Raw genomic sequence first — 24,959 nt, forward strand, 5'->3', positions numbered from 1 at the left:
CCTAAGTCACTGTCTGCCCACATTCACTAAACTGGTGGCGAATTCAGACTCAGGAATTATCAGACCTCCCCTTCCCCAGGGCTGTGCAAGGGCCCCGGGGCCTTATATAGCCACCAAAGGATCAGGTAAAGCCTGTAGTCACTAGTTAGTTGCCCACAGGTACTGCTGTGACCCTCATCTCCTAGCTGGCCTCACGATCTCTACAAGTCGCGAGGCTCTGCTGCTCCCATTCGCGCAGGAGATGCTGGGAAGCGGGTGTGTCAGGAGTCTTACCAGGTTCGCACACGCTCCCAGTAGCCCTCCTCCCTGCAGCCTTACCACCTCCCCAGGGGCGGCCACCCGTGGCCCTGCTGGGCCCTGTCTGGGAGAATCTGCATTTATTTTCCTTTGGTCCTTATTTCTCGGAGGCCCTCGCCCGCTCAGGGCACCAGGCCCCACCTCTGCAGTGAGTTTGGCTGTTACCAAAGGCAGGACCGCTGCTAACCTCAGGCAACTTCCCTGGAAGTCCCTTAGGCAGGGAAGGACTAAGATGAGCTCGGCTATTTGTCTGATATGGGAAGAAGGAAAAATAGTTTAATGTTTCAATCAGTTATCCTGCCACATTGTTTTCAAGACTTGTGTGAAGCTTTAAAAACAGCAACAACAAAAAACACTGCCACGAAGTGTCCACCCTTCCCAGCCCTGCTGCTCCCAGGCCCTGGCCCAGACCTCGTGACGTGAAGAAGCAGCTTGGCAAGTCAGAGTCCGGAGGCCCATTAGTTTGAATGCCACCGATGCCCCCTGCCCAGAGGCCTGCTGACCGGCAGAGCAGAGAGGGGCTCAGGGGCTTCAGCCTCCCTCGTGGCTGCGTGCGCAGAGGCCCTGGTGAAGGCGGGGCAGTGAGGTGCTGGAGGGAGCTTCCGGGTAAGCAGCTCCGCCCAGGGCTCAGCAGGAAGCAGGGGGGGGAGGGGTGCCGCGGACGCTTCCTGGAGGGGAGTGGAGGCCGCCAGTGTTTTGCCACGACCTGCACTTCTGACCATCCAGGGAGGTGTGTGTGTGTCGTGTGTCGTGTATGTGTGTTTACTGAAAACGCTTTAAGGTGCACAGCGTGGTGATTGGAGGCCCACATACATGGCGAAGTATGACTGCAGTCAAGCTAATTAACATATCTTCTTCACACATAGTTGCCTTTTTTGGCATGTGTGTGATGAGAGCACCTGGAATCCACTCTCCTAGCACATTCCCAGGATTCGGTACCATATTATTACCTGTAGTCACTGTACACTGTACATTGGATCTCTAGACTTATTCATCCTGCACACCTGCAACTCTGTCCCCTTTGACTAACATCTCCCTGTTTCCCCCGCCTCCCTGCCCCTGGTAACCACCATTCTGCTCTCTGCTTCTAGTGTTTGACTTTTTTAGATTCCACGCATAAGTGAGACCATGAGGTTTTTCTTCTTTCTGCACCTGGCTTATTTCACTCAGCGTAATGTCCTCCAGGTTAATCCATGTTGTCCCAAATGGCAGGATCTTCTTTAAGGCTGAATAATATTCCTCTGTGTGTGTGTGTGTGTGTGTGTATCACATCTCCTTTGTTCACTCATCTGTTGCTGGACACTTAGGTTGTTTTCCCTATCTTGGCTATTGTGAATAATGTAACAGTGAACATAAACGTATCATGTAAGGTACTGATTTCATTTTGGGGGGATATATACCCAGAAGAGAGATTGCTGGATCATATGGTAGCTGTATTTTTAGTTTTTTCAGGAATCTCCATATTCTTCTCCATAATGACTGAACCAATGCACCTTCTCACCAAAGGTGTACAAGGGTTCTCTTTTCTCCACATCCTCTCGCCAGCATTTGTTTCTCTTGTCTCTTTGATAATAGACATCCTGATACCTGTGAGGCGATATCTCATTGAGATTTTGATTTGTATGAAAGCACTCTTTCATATACTGTTGGCCATTTGCATGTCTTCTTTGGAAAAATGTCAATTCAGGTTGTTTGCCAATTTTTTAATCTGGTCGCTTGGTGTGTGTGTGTGTGTGTGTGTGTGTTTGGCTGTTCAGTTGCATGAGTTCCTTATTTTGGTTATTTGGATATTGTCTGAAATATATCCAATATGTGGTTTGCAAATATTTTCCCTATTCTGTAGGTTGCCTATTATATCTTGTTGATGGTTTCCTTTGCTGTGCAGAAGCTTTTTAGTTTGATGTAGTCCCACTTGTTGATTTTTGCTTTTATTGCCTGAGCTTTTGGTATCATATCCAAAATATTACTAGCAAGGCCAACGTCAAGAAGGTTTTCCCCTATGTTTTCTTCTAGGATTTTTATGGTTTCAGGTCTTACGTTTAAGCCTTTAATCCATTTAGAGCTGATTTTCTTGTATGGTGTAAGATGACTCCAATTTCATTCTTTTGCATGTGGATATCCAGTTTTCCCAGTGCTATTTATTCTTTCCCCATTATGTATTCTTGATGCCCTTGTCAAAATTAGTTGACCATATATACTTGGGTTCATTTCTGGGCTCTCTATTCTGTGCCATTGATTTATGTGCCTGTTTTAATGCCAGTACCGTACTGTTTTGATTACTTTAGCTTTTTATTTAGCTTAAAATCAGGAAGCTTTTTATTTAGCTTAAAATATTTAGCTCCACTCTTCTTCTTTCTCAAGATTGCTTTGTCGGGGACTTTGAAAAGGCCTAAAAGCAGCAGAACTTTACTAGAAAGTCAAAATAGTTCACTTCATTCTTTAATGAAGGCCAGCCTGGCCAACATCTGAATTTTCCCCTGTCCCTGAGAGTAGCAGAGGAAGTGCCTGAGAGAGGGCCTGAAGTGGCCTGAAGACACAGAGGGGTCTGGGCAGAACTGACAACCCAGAACCAAGTAGGAAGGGAGGACACTGGGAGATGCAGTGGCCCGGGGAGAAAACAGAAACCCAGAATCACTTAAGTTTTCTCAGAAGACACTAAGAAAATGGAAAGCAACTGAGTTTAACTAGGATTCGTTAACAGTAACGTCATGCTAGAAAATCGAAATGAGCACTAAGAGGGAGGAATTAAGTCGAGTTTTAGGAAGATCAAGTGACATTTTTGTACATCTGAACTGTTGTACATTGTGACCACTTAACCCAGATGAAGTGGTGGCTGAGACAGTCAACAGTCTTAAGCAAAGGTTAGTCGGTAGATGACCTGCCAGGCGGGTGGACGCGTGCATGGTGACTGAAGCCGTTGAGTAGATGAGATCGTCCAGGAAATCCACCTACGGTGAGAAGAGAAGAGAACCAGAGCGTGAGTCTAGACATGTACGGGTCAGGTAGAGAGGACCCAGCAAAGAGGACCAACCAGAGAGGTGGGAGCCCAGGGAGCCCAGTACTTCAGAAGCCACAGGAAGAGGGTTTTAAAGATGTTATGCAGGATGAAGCTGACAGAGCAAGTGGGGAGAGAACTATAAAATATCCATTGAATCTCCTATATGTTAACAGTTACTTACAACTTCCCCTAACGTTTGTGAATAGACACAAAGGGAAAGGCGGATGCTGATAATCACTGTGCCACTTCTGGGAGATTCACCCTCCGATATCTGCCGGGTTTTGTTATTAGGTGTAGTCTGTGTTCAGATATTTTAATGATCTAGGCAGCTTTTTAAAAAATTTCTTGAATAGTTTATAAAAGTTCACAGTAAATATAGTTCAAAGAATTCAAACTGAGGTCACAAATTGGGCCAGATATTGCTTGGTCAATATTTAATCCCTGCAAGGGATCTAGCTTCATTATGGTACCTTTGGATGTGCTTATTTACCTCAGGAAAATCAAACTCCATCCTAAATTTCTCTGTAAACCAGCCTGGGTTTGCCAGTCTTCTGACCACATTTAAACCAAGAATTTCCACCACCTGTTCCCTTTTCCTCCAATTCTAGTGATTTTCCCAGTCATACTTACATACCTTCAGACATCACAAACCCCACACAGGTATTCAGATGCACTTATAGGAGGGAGTAGATTATCAGTACCACGGTCCATGTTTACTTATCCTCAAGTTATTTCATGTAGATTGGTTTTGTCTTCCTCAGTCAGATTTTCAACCCTTGCCAGCAGGACCATGCCATGTACTATATATTCATTTTTCTGTTACCCTAGCACACTTATTCATCACACTGTAGACATTTAATAATGGCTTATTAATTGGCTGGAAAGCTGTTTCATTTCCTCCAAGAATTATATGTGGAGCAAAGTACAGTGGGCAGTGGAGCAAAGATTTAAAAGTTTTGTTTTTATTAAAACAAAAAAAATGTCACATTACATTCTTTAAATGTTTATTTGCTTCTGTATGTTGTACGCTTTTAAACTTCTGGTCAGGGAAGGCCTTACATTGTAGAAGGCCTACTGTACAGAGGTCCTGTCTCCCTGGATCATCAGAATCGCTAAGCCCACAATTTGGAACCTCGCCGTGCAGGCAGCTGCCAGCCCCTGCAGAGGCACATTTAGCCGATACGCTGTGGAACCTGCCAGCCGGGGTTCAACAGGCCACCGCTGCAGCACTGACCTTCCTGGCAAACCATACCTCCCCAGGAAGAATTTCACTTGGAAGACCAAATCAAGCTAGTTTACAAATAACTATGTCACTAAAGTAAGCCTAATAGTCACCTGAAACTTTCCTTATCTCATGCTTCTCAAAAATCTACGGGCATCTTCAAATAATTGCTACGCCCAACTTCGTTATAACAACTCAATCAGCCTTAGCTGGATTACGTAAAGTGACCTGGGAAAGCTTCTTACCTATTCTGAGGAAAGCCCTAGACCTAGAGGGCTGAGATAGGGAGGGTGGAAGGGAGGCTCAAGAGGGAGGGGACATGGGGACATATGTGTGCATATGGCTGGTTCACTTTGGTGTACAACAGAAATAACATGGTACTATGGAGCAATTATGCTCCAATGAAGATCTATTAAAAAAAAAAAAAAAGTACAAAAGCAAATTTTTTCTAGAGGTCACTTTGAAAATTCACCAGGATATTCTAAGTTATAATCATGCCTAATGGTCGTGTGGTGAAAACAGTGAAGGGGCCAGTAATATATCTTGAATGTATGGTTATCTGGTGGTTCAGCTTGATTTAAAGACAGATTAAGAGAAAAGGAGCACAGAATCGGCCTGGGCTGGATACCTGTTGGCATTGAGTGATGTGTGCAGACAGGGAGGTTCATTCTGCTATTCTGTCCTTTTCTACTCTTGTGAATGTTTGAAATTTTCTATAATAAAAGATTAAACAAACAAAAAAAGTAAGCCCTAGAAAATGTGGATAATGAGAATAATGAAGTTTTCAACTTTATTTTAACAAGCTGTAACCTTATTTTATAAGGTTCTCTCTCTGTGAGACATATTTTTTAATGTGGGAAAGTGTCGAAAGTAAAGTAATGGCCAAGTGAAAACTGAGGAACTAATTAAGAAGTTTAAAAATAAAATTAGGTAAGTACACGAACTGCTTGTTTTATATCTTTGTTTTGATAATAATCATTATAAATTGAAATTGATAGGAGTTAACTGCACCTGCATTTTCACTGAGAGGAATTTAGTACAGGATTTATATAACTAGAGTGCGGCCACCCGATCACAGAGCCTATGCTGTTGTATTCAGAAGTATACGATGACATCGCATTATTTCACTTTGAATAATGTGCGGAGTTGCTCCTTTGGGGGGAGGGGGCGTTTCTTCTTAACTATGGTGCACCTGGCAATTGTGTTGGCCTCTGTGAAGGAAGAAAAAGATTAATTGTAGGATAAATATACCCTAGTAACACAAAAGCATATTTTCTTTCTCTCTTTTTACAAAGAAGCTGTGACTGTCCACCAGGCTGTAATTTTTTTAATGGGCTGCAAGGCTAACAAATCAGGACATCATGAGAATTCCCATGCTTCATTTACATAATACCATCGGTAAATTCAACTCTAAATCAGAGCAGCCCCTTGCCATGCATGCATACAGTAGATATAATGAAAATGCTTTCAGAGTAAATGTCAGAAGAAAAGAGCCATCTATTTATTTCTGAATTCTTATGGCACCTAGATTCATGCAGTAGTCCTAACATTTTCAGTTATTATGGTGCAGATTTGGTATTTGTTGTAAGGTATGCCTGTCCATTTACCATTGTAATGCTGGCCCTAGAAATGCATTTTGCAAACTACCCAAGAATATGTCTGCACGTGTACCTGTAAATATATTTATATCCATGTGAAGACCAGGTAGCTCAAATAATGTTGGGTCACATACTTTATAGGAATTTTTTTTTTCATTAAGAGTAGAAAGTAAAGAGAGATCAGAAGTTATATTGCTTTTCCTCCCAACATACCTCTGATGATCACTTATCTTCTTACATTTATTTGCTACTATTCTCTCTTCATAAGAAATAATACTAATTCCCCCCAAATCTTTCAAAAAACGACAACCTTCAGTATCCAAAAACAAATGATTTTATTTACAACCTTACAATTCAGTGAGTATCATTTATTTTTAACATTTCAGTTGTATTAAATACTAACCATAAAAGCAGTTTGCCATACATGGGTTTACACTCTGAATTATCAAGTGTAAATTATTGATTTTGATGAGTTAACTGACTTAATTCCAACAGAACAGTTGACCTAGAAACATTAAATGGAAATAGTTAAATTTTTTGCACTCAAATTATTTCTTCTCATTCCACAATTTTTATCTATTCTAAGCTACAGAGAACACGGAGCTGACATGGAAGCAGGAGGGCAATGAACAGTATATTTCCCCCCAACTTCCCATTAAATTTCTGATTTAAAAAATGCACGAAAAAAAGACTAACCATGTCCTCATCAGAGGAAACAGATTTTTCTTTACATATTTTGACATCATATTACTTAGCTACGAGATCAGTTCAAAGGGAAATTACATAGCATATTTGACAAAATAATATAGTCAACAAGGTAAATTCACATGGAGTTTATAATTTCATATCACATAGAGAAAATACCTTCTTAAATATCTAGTGTATTTTTAAATTTTTCTTACAGACATACTGGGCTAGTCCATAAACTCCCAAATATCAGAACTGAACCAGATTACATTTTCTGACCATGATGCAATTGAGATAGAAGTGTAAAAATAAGTCTTAAAATTAAGAATCAGTATGAGATCTGAGGTGAAGCAATTATAATTAGAGTTCTAAGTTATTTCAAAATAATAAAAATGAGAATAGCTATATATAAAAACTATGAATGTAATGCAACCAGATCTACATTCATGGGAAAATTCAGATCATTAGATGTTTTTATGATTAACTGAGAGAAAATAATAAAAAAAGGATGTAAAGTAAGATTTCTTTTTTTTTAAAAAAAAAAGGAGAACAAGTATTTTTCAGCCCCAGGAAAAACACAAAAAGAGAAATAATTTTGATAAGACAGAAATATACCAGATATCTAAATGAAGCTAAAATAGTATTTTTTGAAAATAAAACAAAATAGACTAATTACCTAAAAAAGAAGCCACAAAAAAATAGAAATAAGAACAGTATTATAATAACTATAGTTGATAGTATTAAAATCTTGGCATGCTATGAATGCAGTCAATTTCACAGAGACAAATATGAGGCTAAAGTATAAATTTCCGAGAAGACGTAGTCAGTACGATGATGTGTCTGTCAAAGAATTCCCTGAAAAAAGTGTTCCAGGAACTCACAGTGTTTTAGACAAGTGCATTCAAAATTCATGGAACAAGTAATTTCCACAGTGTGCGATCTGCTTGGGAGAAAAAGAAAAATACAGAAAGTCACCTATTTTATGAAGATCATCTACCCTAGAAGCAAAGTCTGACAAATAACCTTTTAGGAAGAAGGAAGGGAGAGGAGGGAGAAAGGAGAGAAAAAGAAGAGGAAAGCTATGGATCAATCTCAGGGATTTAGAGGTAAAACTCCGAAGTATAGTACTAGCTAATTGAATGCATACTACATTAAAAGACTATCCAAATAACACATATCAATGTAACATAATATCCAAAGTTCAAAAGAAAAAAGCCATCTTGATAAATGCTAAAACAGTTTTCAATAAAATCTAACACTGAGTCCTAATGAAAAGCGAAACTCTTACTTAATTAGAAATAGGAGATTCTTTAGCAATATAAAGAGTATATTTCTTAAATCAATTGTCAACATCATAATAATGGTAAAACACTGAAAGCAGTTCCTTTAAAAAGCAGGATGAAGGTAAGGATGCTAGTAACAACACTTTTTTACGTTATTTATTTGGGAATTTCTAGCTGAAGCAATAGGACAGCAACAGAAGTTTCTGAAAAGCATGATTATTGAAAAGAAGAAGATAGGATTATAGGAGTATTAGCAGACAACATGAATTTTGACAATAAAAATGCAGAGAATGAACCAAAATAATGATTGGTACTTGTAAAAGAATTCAACAAAGATACGTAGCTTTCCTATAATAATTTATAATGGGAAAAGAACATATTGGAAATAAGAGCAAAAACAAATAGAATACCTTGAAATAAAGTTAGCAAGAAAACCACAGAAAGATAAAAAAAAAAAAAAAGAAGAGGTGGACAGTGGAGTGGAATGACCCACTGTGTTTCTGGATTGAAAGATAAGAAAATGTAAACATATTCTAAAGTTTATTTCTAGGTTAAAAAAGTTGTGTTCAATTTCTATGAGATTTTCTTTAGAACTTAATGTGCCTAGATATCATTTGTAAATTTCAGGAAAAAAGAATAATTATAAGTGAGGTCTTGCCTTTTAGATGGTAGGACAAATAATATAAAGCTACCATTAAAACCATATGCCTCTGTTATGAAAATCAACCACAGATTAATGGAACAGAGCAGATAGCCCTAAAATCGACTGTAGTATTTATAAAAACCTGTCCCCAAAAGATATACAGCAAACCAATAAGAAATGGACATATAATGCTTAAATTTTTCTGATTTGGGGAGAATAAATAAAACAGCCTTACCTTATACTGAATACCCCAATATTTACCAGGTATATTAATGATTTAAATGTGAGGAATAAACCAAGAGAAACCAGATGATATGAATTGACTATTTCACAGTCTCTGCTTAGGAAATGACAAAGCATAAGAAGTAATAAAAAGCATTACAAAGAAACACTGTGGTCGATTTGCACTGTGTAAACGTTAAAACCTAGACATTAGAAAGCCTCATTTAAAGAGCTACAGACAAACTGGATAAAATATATAGAACAAGTGGAAAAATGGTTAATGTATGTAACATAGAAAGAGCTCTTATAAATCATTAGGAAAAACACAAACACCATCCATGGAAAAATGGACACATTGATTTATTTATAGAAGAACAAATGCAGATGGAAAACAAGCATATATATGATTGCCGTGGAAATTAAAAGTATAAATTAAGTTACTATTTTTTACTCATCACAATGGGAGGGATGAAAAAATATTTAACGGTGACAAGAATGTGCTAGTTTAATTATCCTCAAACACTAATGGTGAGACTAAAGACGCAACATTTCAAAAAGTGATTTGGCAAAATATGTAAAAAAGCATTGAAATCGTTTCTGTCATTCACCCAGTAAGCCCACTTATGAGAACATAGCCTAAGGAACTAATCAGAGCTGAAAGAGAAAAATTACGTACATGGCCAAAAATAAAATTAGACAATAAGAAAATGATTAATAAGTAATGGCACATTCATATATGGAATATAAACAGCCCTTAACATTCATCTTTCAAGGAAGAACCTTAGCAAACCGCTAGCTGATCTAACTAGGGATACAAGACTGCAGAATTGGAATGGGAATCCTGTAAATACGTCGGCTTAATCTTCCCCCGTGTCAGGGGGTTCACTGACAAGAGCATCCATATACAGGGCTCTAGAGAAGCCGAGAGACTGGTGGAGGGAGGGCCAAGTGCTTGCTCTCCAGTAGAGTGGACACTCTCCATCCCTCCCTACCTTGGACCTTCAGAGTCCATTCTGTACAAAATGAAGTCTGAATAATGTTCCGGCAGCCTGTACAGGGCTTCCACACCAGGTGGGAGAAGACTAGAATGCCATCTCCAGATAAGTTATCTTTGCTGCCAGGCTGTCTTGTGCCACTGAAAGCTGTCTTGCCACCTCCTGTGGCCATGCCTGCGACCAGACATGTCCTTATAAGGAATAGTAGCTTTTTAAAAATATTGGTGTATTTCACCTTACCTTGATAAGAACCACCTATCTGTTACAAAGTATGAGTGGGGCAGGGAGGTGGGGGGAGGCCAGAAACAAACTGAATGTTGCTTGTTTAAAATCAGGTAGTATTCTTCTATTCTGTGGTTTTTACAGGGCAATTTGAGAAAGTAACTGAGCAGTGAATAAATAATTTTCCCAAATTTGGCTCTTCGGAAAAAAAATTAACGTAGGTTTTCACCTCGAGCTATATACCCATATATTTTTCAGATAGACATCAATATGGTCTTGAAAAACAACCAAGAGGCAATTGGGGGGCTCTTAAATGCCACCCCTGAGTTTTCCTTATTCTCCAGTCAGGTGAGCGTGTAGTTTTGTTTGTCTCCATAGTCCCATGGACGGTCATACACAGGATACATGCTCACAGCTCAACATGACACCCAGTAGGTGGCACTCTCAAGACACTGTCAGCGTCACTGTGTGCCTTCCCGTATGCTTCTCATAGGGCGCCCCCGTTTATGTATGCTAGATGGCTGGGGGTGAGGGAGCAACCTAACTGCATGGACCAGACGAAACTAGCCTCTGAGGACTCTAATCCATGACCTGTGCCCTACGGGGGTGACAGAAGAAAATGGCAGATACACAGTGAGCATGTCCAAGAGACAGATGGTGGTCCAGAGGGGACGTCTGTGGGCCTCACCACACAAATAGAGCTGCATTATTCTCCTGTTTCTTCTGTGAGACAGGAGGGGCAGGCTGGGGGCAGCATCTTCCCCAAACCTAAGAGTGTAATTTATTGAAAAACTAAATGCTCAGTTTTCAAGGTTCTTGTGCAAAGTACTCAAACCAGAGTGGCAGAAAGCTTGAAGCCCATGAGCTGTAGGACAAGGACAGCTGGGAGTTAGCTCTAGGGCATCGGTGTTCAGTTGATAGGAAAAGAAGAACTAAAGGAATCACTTGAGCAGTTCCGAATGGAGCTGGAGGCTGACAGCTCCCTGCTTGCTGAGAAGGTCAGAGGGAGCCTGTGAGCCAGACCACTGAACACTAAGGCATCCCTGAAGTGTTCAGGACACTCAGAGCAGACTTACAGCTCTTCACCTCAGGAAAACTCAAGGGAACACAGAGTGGAGTAAAACAAGTGGTCCAATTCAGGGCAACCATGAGAAGTGAAAATATCTCTGGGAACTCAGAGCATGAGGCAGTGCAAGGCAGAGAGGAGTGCAGAGGGACTGAACTGTCCACACAAGCTCAGAACCTGCGTCCGTTTCTGTTCAAGAGCGCCTTGCCTGGCTGAAGGGCAGATGAGGTGAAAGGCAGACAGGTTGCGAACCTGACTACGGTGAACCTTGCCTTTAACAAATAGCAGTGAACACTCCTCCCTTCTAAGATTTCCTCTGGGTCCCTATATTGTTTAAAGTTCATGACTGTCCATTTGTAAATGGGAATTTACAAAAGCTAAACAATTGGTTTCTTAAGGAAGATATTACAATAACATAAGTGCATTTCTGTGCTGCTAATATCCTATTTATACATGTGATACTTTTGCAAATTATACTCTGCATGTTTACTTAAGTAAAATAGTATAATTATGATGAGAATAATACTGAAATTCAATTTTCTAGAGCAAATACTGGCAATGAGTTTTAAATCTGTCTTCTTCTGAATGCAAAACGTTGAGATGTTTTTCCTTTCATTGCATTCCTGATCAACTCAAATGCTTAATGAAATCATTACCAGAACTACAATATAAATAAATACTTTACCTTCTGGCTATTTAATATAGCAGCCACCTTTACCAGCTAATACGTATCATGCACATCATACAAAATAGTCCCAAACCTAATTTTGCTATTGCCAGCGTTGATGCACTGCTGGTAATTTGTGATTATAAATGTTTATGTCACTTTTGTAATTAAGGGGTTAGAATGACGTTGGCAGGCAGTGTCTGTGCTCCCCCAAAGGAACAAAAATTTAGAGGGCAAGATAAACTTAACGCCTTTCTGAAATATTTGTATGCTGAAAAGCTCACAGGCAGTTTGCGCTTCAAAAATACAAAATAGCCTGGGGAAATTTAATCTGAACAGTCAGACCCTGTTGAATACATTCCTCAATAATTTTCACTTACTGGCTGCCCACATTACATGGCCATGTCTTAAGGGAAGACACCCTTTAAGAATATTTAGCATTATCCTGGTGAAGAAAAAAGTCAATTCTTCAAGATATAAGAATTAATTGGAAATTCTGAAAATTCAACACGTTTGGGGATTTTTTTTGGTCTCTGTAGTATGCACATGCCCTCATGCATATTTATAATTTTACATAAATGTGACCATACCATACATTCCAGGATTCCTTTGAATGCAATATTTTTTTCATTTTCTCTTTTTTTCCTGTTTCTTCCCCCCTCCCGCCCACCGCCATTCTCCCTCTCCAACCCACATTACTCTCCCCATCAAGGAATCTCTTATAAAACATGTGTTCTTTTATATCTTTTGTAGATGTGCATAAATGCCCTTACAGACACATACAGATATAGAGATTTTTTGTCATTATTTTATTATGCATCTTGCTTTTCTCCCTTACTACCTCAGCAGGAATCCCTGCACATCAACAGGTATAGCTAAAAATCATTCTTTTTAATAGCCATATGGTATTCCATATGAAGATCACAATAATTTATGTAACCTTTCCCCTATTGTTAGGTATTCACTTTGTTTCGATTTTTTGCCACTATGAAAAATGTTGCAGAAAACTTCTCTGAAAATGTCTTTGTATACTGATGATATTTTTATGGGATAAGCCTCCAGGGATGGAGTCGTTGAGTTGAAAGGCATTTTGGGTTTTGATAGATTGCTCTCCTAAAAGGCCCTAAGAAGATGTTTCCTTCAACAATTTGTTTGAATTCACTTTTTCTGACATCCTGTCCATCAGTGTTATCCTTCTTTTTAATCTTAGCTAATATGCCTGGAATAAAATGATATTACGCTGTTATTTTAATTCATATTGTCTTGTCTGCTGACAAGCTCATTTGCCTTTCATGCTTGTTGGCTTTTTGGATTTGAACTTGAACTTGCTATTTACATCTTCTGCTCATTTTTCTGCTGGTCTGTATTTGGTAGTCATTTGCCACCTTTTTATGACTTCTGAGTTCTAGTGAAGACATTTGTACCCCTAGATTGTTCATGAAGTCATCCAGATTTCCTTTCAGGATGTTTGTGGGTTCCTTCATTTACATTTATCTTTGAAGAATCAGGATTTATTTTTGTATCTGGTGACAATACTGATCCAGTCAAGAAAATTATATTGAGTGTCTGCTCTTCACTTAGCACTGTGTCTCTAAGCTAAAATGGATTCAGTTAGGCTATTTAGCATCTCCAAACACCACCTGTACATACCCAGTGAAGAAGCATGAGGGCATCAGATCCTAAGGTGTAATGCCCACCATCCAAAAACATGGTCCCGCTATTTTTTTAAAGTCATAGGTAAAAATAGTAAGAAGTATGAGATTAAGTGTTGCATTATTTTGCTAGGGCTGCCATAACAAAGTTCCACAGACTTGGGGGATTAAACAACAGAAATGTTATTTCCTCACAGTTCTGTAAGCTAGAAGTCCAAGATCAACGTGTTGGCAAGTTTGGTTTCTTCTGAGGTCTCTCCTTGGCTTATAGATGCCATCTTCTCCCTCTGTCTCCACATGGTCTGCCTTCTGTGTGTGTCTGTATCCTAATCTCCTCTTCATACGAGAACACCGAGCATACTGAATTAGTGAGGCCATAGTGACCTCACTTTGAAGACCCTTTCTCCAAACACCTTCGTATTCTGAGGAACTGGGGGTTAAAACTTCAGTGTATGAATTTTGAGGGGACACGATTCAGCCCATAACACGTTTCAAATAACTTGCACAGCCAGTGAGTACCATTGATGTTCACGTGAGACGGAGATGACTGGGCCATCTGTGAAAGCTTCACGGAAGAGGCGGAGGTGGAGACAGGCACTGAAGGACGTTTCAGATTTCAGTGAGGCCATGAAAAACCTTTCTATGAGAAGATGAGAATAAGCAAAGTTACAGCTCTAAACATGGTGTGCTGGGGTTCCAGTTAGGTAACGAGGCTGACCAGAGAAGGTAGTTCATTTGGGGGGGAAGTGGGAGATCAATTGGAATGGCTGAGATTGTAAGTAACTTGGATTTAGGAGAGGTTTCGGTTTAATGGAGAAGGAAAAAAGCATCACGAATTTTTGGAAAGTGAAATTTCATCGTGGTATTTAAGGAAGGAAAATCTGGTTCTCATGTGTGAGATAAAGCACAGAGCGCATTAAGACGCTGCCACGGTTGTTAAATGAGCTGTTTAGCCCAGGGTAGTAGCAAGGGTAAGCAAGAACCAGTGGATGAGGATTAGGCATTTCAAAGAATGTGTCAAAAAAGTTGACAGAATTTGCTCATTGCCTGCTTCCAGGAAACGAAGAAGAGGAATTAGGCGCGGGTGACATCAATATTACAAACCTGGGGGACAGAAATACAGTGCCATTAAGGTTGTGGTGTACGGAATCTTAGATGGAGAAGAAAGATGACCCCTGGCTCACCTGAGTCTGAGAGTTTGAGATGCACGTATTCAACAGGGGTAGGAAATTAGGGCCGAGCTCTGGTGGATGAGAGGTTCTAGCCGAGTTATGGATTGGGAAGTCGTCTGTAGGGGGGTCATTGTGCAAAGTACAAGGAGCTGGGAGCACCATGATACATTCCAGGAGGCAAAGGATTGTTTCCTCATCCAGCAAACTTTTATTAAGCACTTACTATGTGTCAGGCATTTCCTTAAGTGCCAGGAATACAAAGGTAAATGAGATAAGGTGCCTTGCCCTCAGAAACCTCACCCTCAGTCATAAAGGGAAGGGGTGGTCGATAATGTTAAATGGTCATGAAGTCAGAGATAATAAGGACAGAAAAGTGGCCTTTGGCTTGGGCAGTAAAGTGGTCACCCTTGACTGTCTAGAAGGCAGGTTCTATAGAGTCTTGGTGATAGAAATCAGATAGAATGGCAACATTTGATGAGAAAACGAAGAAAGAGCAAGACTTCTTTTATTCCCAGAATCTGTTTGTTTTTCCCTTTCGTGGCATTTATTCAGGTTCTTTGCCACCTTAAATTTAATTAATTGCTGTTACAATAGTAATATTCTGATATTTTAATTCAGACTTTAAATAGTATTAAAGTCAAGTTAAAATTTAGTCCCTGGTCACCTTTATGTTTCTAAAAACATAATAACTTGATACTATATTTTAATGTTTCTTGCCATTCAGACTCAAATAAGATATATAAGTGCATATGGCCAATACGTTTAAAAATAATAAAACTTGGTAAGAGCCAATAAGAGCTGTTTGATAATCAGCCCTGGGGCTTCCCTGGTGGCGCAGTGGTTGAGAGTCCGCCTGCCGTTGCGGGGGACACGGGTTCGTGCCCCGGTCCGGGAGGATCCCACATGCCGCGGTGCAGCTGGGCCCGTGAGCCATGGCCGCTGAGCCTGGCACGTCTGGAGCCTGTGCTCTGCAATGGGAGAGGCCACAACAGTGATAGGCCCACGTACTGCAAAAAAAAAAAAAAAAAAAAAAAAAAAAAAAAAATCAGCCCTGGGAGAGAGGATAAATAAGGAGAAGGAAAATAATAAAAGACCACTGTTTTTGGTGGTGGCGAGAATTCAGCTTTTACCATCTTTCCTCGCGCCTGTGATGGTCTAAGACAGGATTCGGCTAGGGCTCCGGTATCTGGACTCCCTCCACCTCCTCTGTCTACTCCTTTGGAGGAAAAGGGAGAGAGAGAATGGGAGATGAACCTCCAGGGATTGGTTGGAAAAGTACTTTTACTCCTCCTATCTATAACTGATCTCTATTAACGTGGTCTCATTAACAAAGATCCCGTTTTCTTTTGTTTTATTCTAAAAAGGACGGTAATGAATGATTGTCCTGGTTTGCACTGTTCCATGCCTTACACCACGATGACATACTCCCAACTATCTGATCTGTCTTTGTCATCCAGCAATTTCCCATAAATTTTAAAATGAATGAGTTGGCTGACGTTAGGATATGAACGCTCTTGCGATAAATATGTTCACACAGGGAGCTGGGGCTGGGACTAGAAAGCTAGGCATCTGTGAGTCTCCATCCTGGTTGGAGTGGTCTTTCACTGCCAGTCCCGGCTGCTCACACGTAGTAAGTATGGAGCATTCATTGATTTGATTAGATTTGACGTGATCTGATTAGAATTGTTTGGAACAATTCAGTTCCTCTGTGTATTTCTATCTCTGAGGATTAGGAATTATTGTTGCCCCATTATCATATGCAATAATGATCCATTGATGCCCTTCAAGTCCAGCTAAGAAATGTGTGCTCAGATATCTGTTGAATGTAAGCCATTCTCCAGTAAGCACCCATACCCTACTCCCAGCCCAACCCTGATATATTTATCACAAATGCACTTAGGGGATGAGGTGGTCAAGAATCATGAAAAATAGACAGAAATTGTTTGTAAGCGGCCTATTAACTCTGTAGACATAAGGCCACTTGTAACAAAAGCACTGACAGCAAAGCGTGACGATCCTCAGAAACTCTGATGATGTTGCCACAGGTTTGAGGACTTGGCTCTATCAAAGAAAGAGCAGGGAGAAGAGGACAAACCTAATTCTTTCTTGGCCAAGGGTTCTAAAGTCCGATCTGAACATTCTAATAGTTTGAGATTCTAAATATTGGTGAATATCTGTCCAGCCTGCAGCTGAGCTGTCTCTTGGTTTGGGTCATAATATGAGGTGGTACTTTAAAAATGAGGATCGGACTTCCCTGGTGGCGCAGTGGTTGAGAGTCCGCCTACCGATGCAGGGGACACAGGTTCATGCGCCGGTCCGGGAGGATCCCATATGCCGCGGGGCGGCTGGGCCCGTGAGCCATGGCCGCTGAGCCTGCACGTCCGGAGCCTGTGCTCCGCAACGGGAGAGGCCGCAACAGTGAGAGGCCCGCGTACCGCAAAAAAAAAAAAAAAAAAAAAAAAATGAGGATCATGCAGTGTTTGGATGGAGTGGATGGATGGATGGAAGGATGGATGGGTCACTCTGTAGTACCAGTGTCGGGGAGGCAAGGAGACATCGAGATTCTATGAGCATAATCCTCCTTTCTAGAGATTTTGTGGCAGCTTTGTCTGCTTGCTCCATCCACCCTCAGCTGCCATTCCACATTATCAAACTGTGCATTTCTTTTCTTCCCTGTCTTCTCTTCCCCTTAACTTCTCAAAATCCTAGACCACTGGACAATCGGAAGGAAACACATGATGAGGAATATATATAATAAGGGTTGGTGGGGGGTGGGGACAAAGGAATTTCCTCTTTCTCCCAGTTTTCGCCCCAGTTGTATGTATATAATTTGTTGTTTAACACAAACGGTAAACAGTGCTTGATACTAGCCTTTGTAACTAAGTGCTTGTTTATGACCATCTTTCTTGTAGGTATCTCCAAAGGAGAGGGGCCAAAAATATTGAGACCTCCAAGGCGGCCCCGGAAACCCAAAACACTAAATAACCCTGAAGACTCCACGTACTATTCTCTCCTACATGTAAGTGGCTCACTCTCATTATCAGGTGGGAGCCATAGCATTCCCCTAACAACCAGCGTGGAAACTGACCACACTAGTCTTGTCAAAAGGGAGGGCTTTGCAAAGGAGATGCCCCTCGGTTTCTGCTTACCTGCCCCTCCCTTGGCTGACAGTCTGGGCACTTGGCTGTCCGCCAACCCCTCTTCCTCAGGGTCCAGGCCTCTCCCGCAGTCCTGTAACCCCTGTGCCTTCCCACAGTTTTCTCTTCTGGTCCTGTAATCTGAGCTGCTGTGCAAATATCAACCCAGAAAGAGAAGGGCCTCACAGCAGGAGCTCTCCAGGGAGGAACCTTAGTGTAAATGGACGGGGAGAAGGAAGGGGGAGGAAGAGACATTTATTGAACACCTTTTAAATTCCAGGCCTAGAGTGAGATGTGTTCACACACATGGTGAGATCGAATCTTAGAGCCTGGAGGGTGGCATCCCCATCTCACAGATCAGAATTCTGAGACACGGATAAGGCACCTCTTAGCTGTCGGAGCCATTAATTGTACTGAGGTCTTCTGGTTTCCCAGCTCCCGTTGACTCACGGTGAGCAGCCTGGGAGCTCTCAGCATCACCCCTGCCAGCCTGCCCTTCCTCTAGCTTCCTGTTCTCCGTGAATGCCACCAGCATCTGCCCGGTTACCTAAACCAGCAGAACTGCGAGGCATCCAGAATCTTGCCTGCTGATCAGACACGCTGAAGTGGGACTCCTCCCCACAAAGCCTCGCTCTGATTCATCATCTGCTTCTGGCCTCACGGCAGCTGCCCTGTTTCAGACCATCTCATTCCTCACCTGGAGTAGTTCAGGCCCCACCTAACTGCTTCTAATCTCAGCCTCTGCAAGCCGTACCAGAACATTTCTCTAAACCATAACTTTGATTGTGTTCCTCCCTGGAGAGTCCCTTTAATGGCTCGGCAACTCCTTCTGCATCAAGTCCAGACTCCTTCGCCCCCGTGCCCACTGGCCAGAGTTAACTGCTGGCACCTCTGCCAGTGCGTGGCCTCCCAGGCTCCTGAGTCCTTTGCACTTGCTGGTCCTTCCATTTACAATACTTATTCCCCCTCTCACTTCCTGCTGCCACAGTGAAGACAGCAACAACCCTCCATGTCCTTGTAGAGCCCAGAGAATGTTTCCCGTGAGTTGCAATTAAGTTTCCCGCCTCCCCGGCCATAAATGAAGGTTGACTTTCAAATCAACCATCTCCCGGTCCTCTCCCTTCTCTCTGCTGATTTCTCTCCAGTGTCTTTGGAAGGGTCCTCTTCCCCTTGGTGTTGCCTAGGGTTCAATCTTAGACTCTTCTCATCTCATTGCCTTCGGACAGTCTCATCAGCTGCCATGACATCAGTTCCTACTGATTCCTGAATCCTGGTCTCTGGCTCAGATTCTCCCTCTGACTCCAAACTCAAATATCAGAGTACCTAGTGTTTGTTTTACATATTCCACGTGATGCACGAAGGCAGTCATACGTATATATATGTTCACCTATATAATATGGGCAATACACACACACCTACCTATATACTATGGGTATGTACACACACACCTCCCTATATACTATGAGTATGTACACACACACCTACCTATATACTATGGGTACATACACACATACCTCCCTATATGCTGTGGGTATGCACACACACACCTCCCTATATACTATGGGTACATACACACATATATCCATCTAAAATACACAATTAAATGGTTTTCAGTATAATCACAGAGTTGTACAACCATCACCACAGTCAATTTTACTTATTTTTAAATTTATTTTCAAAACAATTTTAATTGAACTATAGTTGATTTACAATGTTGTATTAGTTTCAGGTATAAAATGAGTCCCTGCCCCCAAGAAGCTTACTTTGTCATTGTACTATTATTTTTAAAATGAGTATAAATTGTTTTCATGCATCTTACTTTATCAGTGACTGGAAACCTTTTTATAACCTATAACCCTGGGTCTTGAAATCTGTGGCTTCAGTGAAACATAGAAAACTAGTATATTATTTGGAGTGAAAACACACCACGGGTTCATAGTTGTCTGGCCTTTACCCAGATTTGCGGTGTTGCACGTAAGTGCAATTTGTAGCTGTGACGGAGCCCTACCCGCTTTAACCATCAAAGCATTCTCTATACTTTTAAATGGTTTCACAAACATCCTTCTCAAATACGTTATACTGCACATTTTAAACCTTTCTTCGTGACCCAGGTCACCGTACTGAGCAAAAATGTTTGTACTTTATTCAGAACTATGCCTATAAGAGAGGCTCCCTGACAGCCGTATCTAAAGTAGCACCTGTCGCTCTGTATCTTCCTGGCCCTACTTAATTTTTCTTCACAGCAGGTATAGATATGTATCTGCTTGTCTCCTGGCTGACTCTCCCCTGTGGACTAGAAGCTCCAGGAAGGCAGGGACTTTGCTCACTCGTATGGCCCCACTGTTGTTGCTCGTCATGAGACTATTTGCTAAATAACACACGACTTACTTTAGACGAGGCTCTCAGGCTGCCGAGCTGTGGACAAGACACCCCTCCCTCATGCTTGCCCGACACGAGCAGCTGTGCTGACAGATGTCTCACCTATTAATATAGCTTTCGTTTCTCCTTGGATGTCACCACTTAGGGTGGTCATTCCAACCGCCTTAACATCAATACTAGCTCTCTTCTATGATTTGATGCTCTTAATCTCCTACATCTGGGGAATGTTGCTGTTGTCGTGTCCAAAATAAGAGTAAGCTGAAGCTTAGAAACGTGGCTGTGGAGGAGAGAACATTAGCTGAACACTCACGCCCCATTGTCACGGCGTGTGGTGTCTGCTCTAACACGTAGAAGCTGTGCAGCCATCAGCAAAATGACTCCATGCCAACAGCTTCCTCAAGAAGTGAGTAATGGACCCCGTCACATCACAAGTCCCTTCCGGTCCCATTATTTTTCTGGGGCCTTCCCTCAACCACAGCAGTAGGTGGTTTGGCCACTCCCAGGTCCCTTTTTTGTTATGTCTACATTTTGGCTATCCTCTTCATCCTTGTGAAGGCCTCTGAATACATTATATATTCGTGTATTTCCAAAAGGGAAGTAAGACTGTGTCCGCCATGGTGTAATGGTGAATTTTAAAGTCTTACGATAAAATGTATTTCTTCATGTCAGGTGGGAGGGAGAGGGAGTGAGATGCAGTGACTGAGGAATGGCTTCTTCAGTCCTTTGAGCTCAGACCTCTGTTCTTTCAAAGGCCTCCTCAAGAAACATCCTCACTGGATATCTCCTCCATAAGTCATCTCTGTTTCCTTGTCTTTCTCTCCTCTTTACTCTAGTTTGATAAGAAACGGCCATAGGACATTTGCTGCTTCTTTTGCATTTAAAATTTCAGGTTTGTAATTTGTCATATCAAAACTCTGACTGCGAACATCACTGGTCTTAGTAATTCAGGCATATTTCGTTTTACTGTGCTTCACAGGTACTGTGTTTTCTTTTTCCTTTTTTATACAAATTGAAGGTTTGTCACAACCCTGCATTCAGCAAGTCTATTGGCACCATATTCCCAACAGCATTTGCTCACTTCCTGTCTCTGTGTCTCTTGGTAATTCTTGTAGTATTTCAAACCCTCCACTGGCAGTTTTATGGCATTTCTAGTAATAAAGTATTTTTAAAATAAGGTATGCATTTGTTTAGACATAATGCTATGGCACACTTAATAGACTATAGTAGAGTGTAAACGTAACTTTTATATGCACTGGGAAACCAAAAACTTTTGTGTGACTTGCTTTATTGCAGTGGCCTGGAACCAAACCTGCAATATCTCCGAGGTGTGTGTGTAAATGCTCCTAATATAGAGTCCTGTGTGATAAAATTCATATTAAGTCCTCTTCCAGGAAATGCAATATCCTTCTTCATGATCAATAATGCCATTTCATACATCCCTTTAGCCCTAGAGCCTAAGGAACTGAGAGACAACTAAATGTAAAGCTCTGTCTTAACACTCATTTCTTCTTCCCTCTTTGTTCCTTATTTACAACTCCTATTTTATTACCTTGATTACATAATTGCTTCTATTATAAACCATCTTAAATAATTTTTGGAAAAATATATCATTGAATTACATTTTATTAGACAGGCAAGAGTGAAATAAGCCCAGACAGTATTTACTCTTCTAAGAATTCCTGTAACTGAGAACCAGCTTGTACACACCATCTCCCAGATGGAAGTGCTGATCCAAAATAAAAAGGGGTCCTCGCCAGGGTGGAACGTTATTTGATTCTTGGTTGTAGAAAGGGGATCTCTGTTACTCAGCATCATTTTGGATTATAGAAAATGGTTATCAAGGACAAGAGAGACATTTCTTTCAGATAATGGATCAAGGAGGCAGGACCTCTCCTATTAAGGCAACCACCACAGCAAACACCACCCTGCTCCCAGGGATCATTAACTGAACTGCTAGGGGCCCGTTGTGCTTATGCTGGTAACAGCATTATTTGTAAGCACCTCCTAGCCTAGGGCACTGTGTCAAGAATGTGAAGTAACAGGAAACTGGAAGGAGGACAGGAATGTAATTGGTGTCCTGCCCCTTACATTGTTACTTCCTGAATGGTCCACTCCCAGACTTGATGCAGGAAAGCATTCATTTCTACCTCATCCACCCACTAAAATACCAACGATAAGAATAAAAGGAACTATGAACTATTTGCCTCATCTAACATTTTAAGTTATTACAAATGATAAGTTATGAGAAAAAAATGATTCAGTATGTCTAAAGATAACTTGGGGAAACCCTAGATATTTACAAACCATTATTATTATTTTTTTTTTTTTTTTTTTTTTTTTTTTTTTTTGCGGCATGCGGGCCTCTCACTGTTGTGGCCTCTCCAGTCGCGGAGCACAGGCTCCAGACGCGCAGGCTCAGCGGCCATGGCTCACGGGCCCAGCCACTCCGCGGCATGTGGGATCTTCCCAGACTGGGGCACGAACCTTCATCCCCTGCATCGGCAGGCGGACTCTCAACCGCTGCGCCACCAGGGGAGCCCACAAACCATTATTAATTGACATTTTTATTATCTTGCACTTTTATGGTGCCACCCAACTTGCTACTTGCATTAGGGTTGCCACAATTATAATATCTTAAGCTTGTTCAAGGTGAGTGTGGTATTTGTTTTCTCAGCCTAAAAGACATATATCTTCTTTTCAACATGTAAATATAGGAGTTCAAATGCATTGAGCTAGAACACAGTGAAACACATGACTAATGTCACAATACAAAAGAGAATACTGCTTTATATGTAAGATTAAATGAAATACCACTTTGTTCAAGTTGAATTACTGATTAAAATATATCTAGTTATTTTTATACTTAAACATTCTAAAGTGTGCCGTGATACGTCAAATTCCCAATTCCCGTCAAATTCCCAATTATGAAAAAACATTTTTCAGTGAACATATGAGTCATCGATGCTGCTACTTTTATGCCATAAGTGGGCTCCTATAGGTTAATGAAGTCAGATTTCCATTCTTCTGTGTCCTGTTGCAGCTGCCCTAACTATCCACCCATCTGCTTTACCTGCAGACAAGGATGACATCAAAGCAGCCTAATTAACCTGCTTAAATACAACTACATTTGTGATAGAGAGAGAGACTTTCCAGGAAGTCTGACATTTTGTCCCCATTTGTAGGTAGATACACGTTATGTAATCTTGTGTAGACTGGTCACCACTGTGTGGTAAACTCTTTTTTTATATGGGATGCAAAGATTTATTTCATTCCCAGCCTGGTTAAAAAAAAAAAAACAACACAAATTCATAATTTGTAAAATTTGAGTAAATTAAAATTTTTAATTGAGTAAAATTTCTTTAGATTGTAAATGTATTTTATCCACTTGCTTATTTCTAAATCAGCTTTATAGGAATACATTTATATGTTGATACTATAGTAATATATAAATTAATCTTATTAAGATCATAATATGATATAGAGTCTTTTTTAATTATTCTATTCTGTTTAGAAGTCAATCCAAGAAGAAAAACGAAGATCGAGGAAAGATAGGTAATTATTATGTCTAACTTTTAATGTCATCTTCTCAAACCAAAATATAACTCCATATGTTCAAATTATGATTAAAAACCACCCATTTTATGTGGATAGATTGTGGGAAGTAGTGTGCTCTCAATACATTTATATTATAAATATGAGGTTTATATGTAATTTATAAGATCTTACCTATCTTATATATACTATATATACGGAAATATACTGAGATAACACAGTGCAAGTCATTTACTGAGAACAGTACGGAATTTGCTTTTCTTGCCCCATTAATATGGTTTTGGTTGAGCAGTTTGAGCACACTCATGTTCATGAACTTTCTTTCCCCAAACTCTTTGTACTTTTTTGTTCTTCAACACAAGCTAAATCACTTCTTATAATGTTTATGTATTTGTTAGGAAGATGAGGTTTATATCACCTGCGTGTGTGGCCCACTTCTAATCACACTATTCCCCTTTCCCTATAACATTTCAGCCCACCAGTGCTTTACTGTTTTAATATTATACTCTTTTAATATTATATTTCAAGCAACGAATTTCCGGACAGTGCTCAAAACAATCAAGGGTTCTTCTATTAAGCATGAGTGGACACAGAGTTCCTGATTTATGAATCAGTGGCATTCTGAAAGTTCATTTACAGATTGGTATCTTAACTTGAAAAGCACTTTTCCCCAAAGTACTGTAACACCCAGTAGTTTTTCAGACTGACACCTGTTGACCTTAGATGAAGTTCCATCAGACCAGAGATACCAAGCACCACAGGAACCAGAGTGCAGTTTGACTAGATCCAAGAATGAAAATGGTTGAGGACACACTCCTGTGTGTGTGTTGTGTGCAGAAATTAAAATCTAGCACAGAAATCAATCCCCTAAAGACAAATGGGTAGGGAAAGACAGAAGGTTACCTGTGACGGAAGTAAGGTAAGATCATGACACATGGTGTGCCTCAGTGGGCTGATAAAATTGGGACATGCTTGTGTTAGTACATAAAGGTCAGCTTTCCTCATGGTGGCCCAAGGGTCAGTTGTGAGTCCTGATGTAGACTGGCCAAGTGAGCATTATAATCACCGGCTATCTAGTAACTACTAGTTTTGTGCCAAGTTGAACGTGGTAAAACTTGGAAAAGCTGTTCCAGCAGCTAATGCCCTCTTAAAGGTAAGAAGTGAGGG

General features: G+C 40.8%; 1 protein-coding gene across 1 annotated transcript in view; it reads left to right on the plus strand.

Annotated features, from left to right (window-relative positions):
* The window catches only part of MYO3A (myosin IIIA), a 170,787-nt gene that overhangs the window by 140,855 nt on the left and 4,973 nt on the right, over positions 1-24,959 (plus strand). The window contains exons 30-31 of the mRNA XM_065871798.1: positions 17,637-17,743; positions 23,752-23,792. Coding sequence (XP_065727870.1) covers positions 17,637-17,743; positions 23,752-23,792 — 148 coding nt within the window. The remainder of the gene's footprint in view (positions 1-17,636; positions 17,744-23,751; positions 23,793-24,959) is intronic.

Source organism: Phocoena phocoena, chromosome 2 (genome assembly GCF_963924675.1).
Source record: "Phocoena phocoena chromosome 2, mPhoPho1.1, whole genome shotgun sequence".
Taxonomy (NCBI): Eukaryota; Metazoa; Chordata; class Mammalia; order Artiodactyla; family Phocoenidae; genus Phocoena; species Phocoena phocoena.